Source organism: Mycetomoellerius zeteki, unplaced genomic scaffold, assembly GCF_001594055.1.
Source record: "Mycetomoellerius zeteki isolate Tzet28-1 unplaced genomic scaffold, Tzet1.0 scaffold172, whole genome shotgun sequence".
Lineage (NCBI taxonomy): Eukaryota > Metazoa > Arthropoda > Insecta > Hymenoptera > Formicidae > Mycetomoellerius > Mycetomoellerius zeteki.
Genome location: NW_017256675.1, coordinates 334359 through 343266, shown reverse-complemented (window position 1 = coordinate 343266; position 8908 = coordinate 334359). Strand labels below are relative to the sequence as shown.

Here is an 8908-nt window from a genome sequence, read left to right as displayed (position 1 = left end):
TAAACATTTTTTTTCGATTTCTCTGAAACGGAGCAAAAACGAGCATATGTCTATAGGACTTTTTTTCTTAGTTTTTTACTCCTCTACACGCTCCCGAAGTTTTGCGATTTAATTTGGAAACACCCTGTATATACATATATATATAGGCAGTTAAAAGAATACTTATTTGAAAAATAATTGGTAAAACACACAGACGACTTTAGGATCCCCTTAAAGTGTCATGATCGATCTCGATTGAGGAAGTAAAGACTGTAACTCACCTCGATAAGGTGCCCTTGAGCAGAGGATTCCTGTCGTCATAATATCCACCGGACGAAGGCATCTTCAAGTAATCCAAACAACGGGCACGTGGCACTGGTCACTAACACTACGGCACTGCATCACTTTACATTAATTGTACGCGCGATCTGATCCCACTGCGTTAACTCTCTCCATTCACCACAGATCATCTACTACTGGTATAGTCGAGACGACGGTTTACCTTGATGATTGTTACACGCGCGACACATCGTCCCAGGTGACAATGACAACAACAGGCCACGACGGCAACGACGAGACAAGGATGAAGACAAAACGTGACGCGTATAATCGACTCACCAACGACTCTATGGAGAAATCAATTCTCCTGAATGGAAAAACACACGGAAAGTCTCGAGAAATACTCCAAGAGCGGGACAGTCTTCTTCCTTCGACTCGGTATCTTATCTATCCTCTTGCTCTTCCACTTCGTATCGTACTCCGTCTTTTTTCCCTATCTTCTCAATTAACTGCAACAACTTTTCTCCTGGTCGTCTCCTCGTCTGGTATCGATGTACATAAATCTTTCTTCACAAGTCCTCTATTGCTTTTCCCCTTCTTTATATAATTTAACAATAATTTAACAATAATTTAACATTCCAGCGGATCTCGCCAATTGTTTTCCCGCGAACTTCGCGCTTCTGTCCCTTTAATCTTTTCGCTCGAAGCTGTCAGATCTCGCACGTGTACGTAACGTTCCGCGGTTGATCTCGATCTATTTTTTATATTCCTGCACTATAATAGACTATACTCGAACTTTTTTTTCTATTTCTGACTTTCGCTAAATACCAAATATATATATATATATATATATTTCTCACTTTAAGTAGGAGAGCGTGTGAGAAATATACGGATAGATGAGTGAGGTAGGAACAATGTTTGTAAACCAAAGGTCTGTTCGCGTTGCTTGCACTTTTTGCAGTCAGTGTTAGCCTCTACGCTTTTTCTCTTTTCAACATCCAAATATATATTTATTTCATGTTAAATGCAAAATTTTTGAAGATTTTAAACAATTTCAAGCAACGCGAACAAACCTCAAGTTCTCTTGTTGGCTTCGCAAATCGCGAAAGAGAATAAAATTCTAATCTGTTTCACTTTAAGTTCCGAAAGTGTACACTAGTTCAACAGATCTCTCACTCGGCGCCGATCGCGAACGCCAGCGCGGCGATTGACACGCGCGCGCGCGCGCGCGAGAGAGAGAGAGTGTAGCACTTCCAACGGACGACGCAGTCGTAAACAAACTCAACGGCGAAGGACATTCGGCGCGCGCGAACACGATTCGGCACTCCGATAACCCGATCGCGCCGCGCGGCAAGAAGGTTCCAAGAAGCCAGGCGACGTTCGCCACCGGTTGACTGATCGACTGCACGAGCACGCGTGCGCGAACGCCACGGTGTCTCTCTCTCTCTCTCTCTCTCTCCCCTCCTTTCACGCAGCTTCGCGCTCTCTCCTTTTCTCGCGCTCCCCCTCGGCGATCACCAGATGTGGCGTCGCGACGGCGACGTCGCTTCGTCGGCTCGCATGGGGTGATACCTTCGGCCCATCCGTCCTTGCTGGGGTCTTTCCTACACCTGTGGACAGAATTCAGCGGTTGTCAACGTACTCCTTTCTCTGTCTTTCTCTCTCAATTCACGCACGTGCGCGCACGTGTACCATCTGGCCGTGACTGGCCGCGTCGACACGTGCGGCCGCCGCTACCAAACATGGCCGCCTGTCAATCCCCTCTCCCCTCCAACCAGTAGCAGAAGACGCGACACGATACGTGATGACGTGATACGACGCGGCGAACGCTTCGCGACTTGCGAAAATGTGATAGATACGGAACAATTTTAAAGCACTTGGTTCGAGATTTAGAGACTTGAAGACTTTGAGCAAACGCCGATTAATTTTATTGCATTATTATATTTTATTAAGTAAACAAATAAAACTTAAGTTAATTAATAGAATTATAAAAAAAATTAATAGAGAAAATGATGTGTCAAGCGCTGTTGGTGCGCACAAATTAAAATTCATAATATAGTAGAATTACTAACTTATATTACAAGTTACAAATAAGAATCCGAATTTTTTTACTTATTTTTTAATCATTCTTTCATAACAGAATGTATGTTTAATGTATATCGAAAAAAGATTAAGAAGAACGAATTTTATAATATATTAGAGATTTTGTCTTTAAGCGCTTTTGCCAGTCAACTTAACCATTGATTAAGTTAATCAGAATTTGAGCGAAGTATGTCTATTTCTACCAATGTAGATTAATTTTAATTTACTTTTTATATCTTTTTCTAATTCTAAGTCTAATGAAAAAAGAATAAAGAATAAATTAAACCAAGAATGAAATTAATTTACATTAAAAATAAACATTAACCCTAAAACGTTATTGATACGTAAATTTTATATGTAAAAAAAGAGCGAGGTTAGTGACGCTAAACTATACCTTCAGTAATCATTAGGAGCTCTAGTCTGTCATATTAAAAACTAGGACAACTTTGAAAAATTCTGTCCATTATTTATCAGTTTGGATCTCCTGTGGTAGTCAGTATGATAACAGAATAAGTAATAAGTGATTTCAATTTTTAAACAGTTTTATGTTATTACATATTTAATGTATGAAGAGACACATATACATACAATTGAACTATATACTCTATATTATTTAAAGATTTAATAATGAATGATTCAATAATGTGTTCAATAGTGTGCTTATTCTTTTTTTCCTTTTGTTATACGGAAAGAAAGGTTTTGCTTGAAATTATTTATCTAAATATTTATAGCTAGACACAGACTTGAAAATAATTTTATTTAAACAATCAAAATGACTATGTATAATATGCTTAAACTGAATGCAAAAATGTTAAAACTTTTTCCAGCATTATTATCAATGTTTAAACGTTCTACGTAATTATTTTGATAATCCAACAAAATTATTATCTGCATGTAGCTAAATTTTTAAATACTTTAGTAAAATCGTTCTTTCCGTATAATAATTAAATTATTTGTGTGTTTATATTTTGTGAATTATAAATATTTAGAAAAATATTTTTATGCATTTCATGCTTTTAATATTTTACATTAATTAAGAGTGCCCATTTCCTTACATATAAAAGTCACGTATCAATAGCAATACCATATCACTCAATAGCATTCTAGGGTTGAGGTAAACCGATTGTGTGGAGTCACCGATTTAGAAGGTTTACTCAAAAGTACGGAATAGATGTGACTATATAACTTGAAAGAACAGGTTGAAGGCATCTTAACTCTCTCCAGACACTACAAAAACAAAAACCAAGATTCGCTAGACGCTCGCTTGTTTGTTTCTTTATTTCGTCAATGATGATACATTGACGCCTTGTAAGAATGTTCGAATTTTCTCAAATCGATTTTCAAAAATCCATTTTGGTAAATGAAGTCGATTTCAAATAAACCTCTTTGTCGAAAGAGAAGCAGTTCTTTACCAAAAGATCATTTCAAAATAATCTCTTTTGCTTAGAAAAATCAATTTTACACAAAAATGGGTTTAAAGAATCATTTTTTTTTTTAAGAATTGGAATATTCTTATCGTCTATCAATCTTGCGGTCGACGATTCTCCACACGAAATCTATCATGATATTTAACGCCGCCAAAATCGCATTTGCGCGACTTGCTCGTATCGCTCGAGTGAAAGTGCGCCAATGCAGCCGACGGTCGCTCGACACAGTCGATCTCCTGTCTCTTTCTGTCTCTGTTTATCTTTTTCTATCTTTCGACTATTCTTTCTTGCTCACTCATAATCCGCGCGAGCGCGCGAAGGCTGCCATTGACGTAAACAAACGGAATATTCCCATCGGAACGCGTGTCGTGTCGAAAGTAAAGACCTGTTTAACGGAACGATTGTTTTTTTTTACAATGATTCACACGAGTCGGTCCACTGACAATTAAGCTTAATTATGTATTTGAGCCACTCGAAACGAGCAATAGAAATTCAAAATCGAAGAGAGTTGAACGTGATAAAAACGAAAGCCAGAAATATTTAGCAATCCTTTGTTTATGTATATTCGCTAATTAAGCGACAACTTATGGGAATTATGGTCTTAATTGCCCTCGTTTCGATCGGACTTCTTTTTCATGTTCTTTTTAAGACAAGCATTCACGCGTAAATCAAATATTCTGAAAGAATAAAGTTGGAAATTGATAGAATTTAAATGACAGAGAAAGTTTCTTTGTCTCGATACTTTATTATCAAGAGACACGGTAGTGCCTCGCGATAAGCCAGCAAGCTTCATCATTTTTATATCAAAATGACTACAAATAACGTTTACTTAAGAGTTTACTAGTCATCCTTTTTATCTTTTTTTAAGAAAATAATTTTGTTATGATTCTATTTTTGAAACAAATTATCGTCCTATTGTCTTGTTAATGGTCGCTCCAATATACAACGTCCGAGAAAATTGAGAGAAAACAGTCATCAATCTCGAATACAGTCATTTCAACTAAATGAGGTGTCTCTGGCTTCTCTGTCACGCAGAAATAATTAATTATCAATATGTGATTCGCATATCTCATCTAACAACACATGCAATTGTTTCATTAATTTTTATGTTAACAACACGATTAACAACGAATCATTTTCTATAACTAAAAAATTCATAAAATAAAATATACTCAGAGAAAAATATATTAGTGACAATTATACAGAGTACCTGAAATTCACGATTCAAAATGATACTATAGCAAAAAAATTTTCGAAAAATTAAGTAAAAAATTTGTTCATAAATTTTTATTTTAAGCAGTAGTTTTTGAGATAAGTTTAAATACGGTCAATTACAGACTATATTTAGACGGCCACCTTGTCCATGAGTCGTATGCGATAGCGTTATAATAAGCGTGATGAACGTGCAGTTTAGCGCGCTCAGTAATATTCGTAGGTAACTGTAGTCTAACCGTAGTCTGTGATTGGACATTTAAACTCTTCTATCTTAAAAACTACTGCTTAAAATTTACAAATAATTTTTTCACTTAATTTTCTTACCTGTAATATTTTACAATTAATACTTTAAGTCACGAATTTCCGGGAATCCTGTCTAGACACACGATAACTATACAAGTTTTATATTGTGGCGGTAACTTTGAATTAGTTAGGCCGGAAAAATGAATGACGGATCGTGATCGATTCGAAGTATGATCGACCGCGGAGTTTCGTCCTGGTCCCCACTACTGGACTCATCAGTAAGGCGATGTAGTGGAACTTGCCTTAGACGCCCGAGAAAGTATTAGATCGGGATCTTATTTAAACGGAATTCGTGTAACTGGGGTGCTTGCGAGAATCCGCGCGAGATCCGTGAGACCTCTGGGGACGAGCCGCCACAATATGTAGAATTAATGCACACACATACATAGTTGAATAAACTTTTTTTTAATTATTGACAAAGTTGGAAAAGTTACTTTAAAAATTACTTATAGGTTACTTTTTAGATTACTTTATATGTGTTTATTATAGAAATTGAGTATAAAAAGTAATACAAAATTGGAGCAAAAGATAAAATATAACATAAAAAATAAAATACCCTAACTTGTATTCATTTTCTATAATAAAAAGTAACTTATAAGTAACTTGTAAAGTAACTTTCCCTGGTTATATTGAAAGTATAAAACAACGTTGAAATAGTTTATTCAACTATATATATATATATATGTATATATGTATTATATTGTATATCCACATTAATTCTGCATGTAAAATTTATATAATTGTCACCTTTAAATCTGAGACATAATTGAAAAGTATTTAAATAAGAGATTTAAATCTACTAGAATCTGTGTATGAACGCACGGTTTCTGACACAGGTTGAACTGTTATTCCCTGTCCTTACTACTCCAATTTTTCATTATATCTCAGGCTATACAATTACTACTATGGCCGGTATTCATAGCCGATTCTTATTTCAAGATTATTACTTATCTTAAGTAATGTTTTAAGATGCTACATTGATTGTAATCGCAGATTTCTCTGTATAGTTGAAAGAATGTTTATCTGTCGTAAAAATACAAATAGAAATAAATGTCCACTGGCGGATCCACGGAAGGGGTATGACCCATACTTAGAGTTTCCTTTTTTAAAAATATTTACAGCAAAATATATATTTTTAATATTTCTGAAATGTTTAATCACAATTTTAATATTTCAAAAATATTTTTTAATTTAAGAAACTCCTAGATATATAAAAACATAAATTTTATATTATATTATTCTTCTCTTTTATGATAGTATAATTTTAAATAAAATTGTTTATGAATTATATAATACATTTACATAATACTTTTTCAATGTAATAATTTAAATAATAATTTAATGTTCTATCTTTCATACTTGATTTTAAAAAAAAATTTCACTTGTGACACGCCAAAATGCTCTCTTTTCTTGACAAATTTCTGGATCCGCCAATATAAATACCCTGTGCAGTATGCCTATCATTATACTAGAGATTAAAATTGAGATTGACTTTATTCAATCAAAAGAATAAAATCAAGTTTAGCGAACTTTGCTTTGATTGATCAAATTTAATCTCATAGTGTTTTCGAAAGCGGATTTGAACCCAGATCGATTAATCCGAAAATATCATGACTTCGTTCAATCATAAATCAAAATAACATACTGTCTGTTTTTTTCCAGCTGAACTTCTCGCTTTCATTTTTCCTCTTTCTCTTTCAATGTTGGAGAAAAAAAAGAAAAAATGAATGCAGAAGTTCAATTCAAAGGGCCTGGCCTCTTGTGACGTTAATCTGACCGGGCTATCCTGAAAGATAGAAATATATGCAGCTTTTCTAGTCACCCATTCAGTTACTGTCTATTATTACTTTATTCTCGTAACAATATTGCGTAAGAAATGGACAAGACTTTGATAGAGCTTTGTTTAGCGGCCGAAACAAATTTCTTATAATTAATAAAAATATGTGCAATTTGCGTATATAGACACCTAACCTACCTAGTTGTCTCGTACTAAATAGGCTATTATTAGTTAAAACACTACTTCCGTTTATTGTTCTATTTTTGTTGAGTATAAATAGATGTAAATGGATTCAGATTTTGCGTATCTTTTGTGCAGTAACTGTAAGCAAAACATTATCTCATAATTGGAAAACATTATCCCTTAATCTTAAATAGTTTTACTTCTCAGTTAGATTCTAGACAGAATTAATATAATTGTCCAATAACTGCTAAAAAAATGCACAAAATTTCTACCAGGGTAGTTTCAAACTCACTGCACTCGAAAACGCTATATCAGTTTCAATCTCAAATCTGATACGGTTATTACAATTGTTACAATTACTATTATGATATAATATTCACTCTTCTTATCGCATTTGAAACTCTCTCGTGAGCGCAAACTTTAGAATTCATTTTTCCAAACACGGTCTCGCTCGCTACAATGTGCACATTCCTTCAATCGATTCCTTGATCATCGTCGCATGAAATGAGTCGCGCGACGCCATTTCAACGACTTTCTTTCAAGACATCTTTCTCGTCACGAACGAGTGAGACTTCTGGAAGCCGACATCTAAAGTCTAAACACACGAACACGCTACGTATACAGCCGAAACGACGACGGCGCCAGGGAAACCCGCGAAGTTTATTGTAAACCTATTTATAAATCATTGCGAAAACTGAGAAAAAGACGGAAAGAACGCGCGCGCCAGATACACTTGCATTTCGTGAATTATGAAGTTCGACGCGCGCGGGAGATCGCGCGTTTGATTACCTAATTGGCCGCGTCAGATCGTTCCAACATGGCGGCTCGCCGAACCGGGAGCGTTAAATTTTCAAAAGATTTTCGTTTGCACTATTTTAAAGAATTCTTTGTGACATTTAGATCCCACGAAATATTTCCTAATGTGATATGTATGATTATTATCGATGCTCACCTTAAAAAATCTTTGACATTCAGGCACCATAAATTTTTACTGCGTTTATTCTGAACTTTTCTATCTTGTTTTCTCATGAGATATAAAATATATTTTTATTTTTTATATGATATAATGAAATGTATTTTTATACACATACACACATATATTATATATATTATATTACATATATTATAATATACATATATGTATATATATTATATGAAACACGTATAAAGAAGAAATATATAGAAATATATTTGAAAAAATTGATTTATTCTATTTTTCTGGCCTTCTAGTTACATCTCTTCTTATATTACTTGAATAAATATGTAAATATGTGGATATATGCTTCCATACACGGACCATATAAATGGACCATTTTACGGGACCCACCCAAATTTCTCCGTCGGTAAGGCAGATACAGAAAAGTTCAGACAAAACTTGTTCAGGACAATGGGGGTCATTTATCTATGCTAATGATTTTGACCTTCAGGTCGATTTCCAAGGTTATTTGAAGGTCAAGGTCATTTTTTTAAATGGAATTATAGGAATTTTTTTACATAATATGATTCCTCTAATTATTCTGCATATAAAAGTATATAAAGGTAGCGATATCAAAAAACCAATAGTTTACGAGATATTTTATATTTCATTGTGGCACATATTGACATCAAATATTAAATAACTAGTAATCTATTAATTTTTTTATAATCGTACCTTAATACTTTT

At 34.3% G+C, this 8908-nt stretch overlaps 1 protein-coding gene across 3 annotated transcripts in view; it reads right to left on the bottom strand.

Annotated features, from left to right (window-relative positions):
- Positions 1 to 582, bottom strand: part of lilli (AF4/FMR2 family member lilliputian) — a 323624-nt gene extending 323042 nt beyond the window's left edge. For 2 of the 3 annotated variants that reach the window (XM_018445975.1, XM_018445974.1), the window contains exon 1: positions 261 to 582. In XM_018445975.1, coding sequence (XP_018301477.1) covers positions 261 to 322 — 62 coding nt within the window. In that variant the 5' untranslated portion in view covers positions 323 to 582. The remainder of the gene's footprint in view (positions 1 to 260) is intronic. The other variant, XM_018445972.1, reaches the window with a different exon arrangement.
- Between the last annotated feature and the right edge of the window lie 8326 nt (positions 583 to 8908).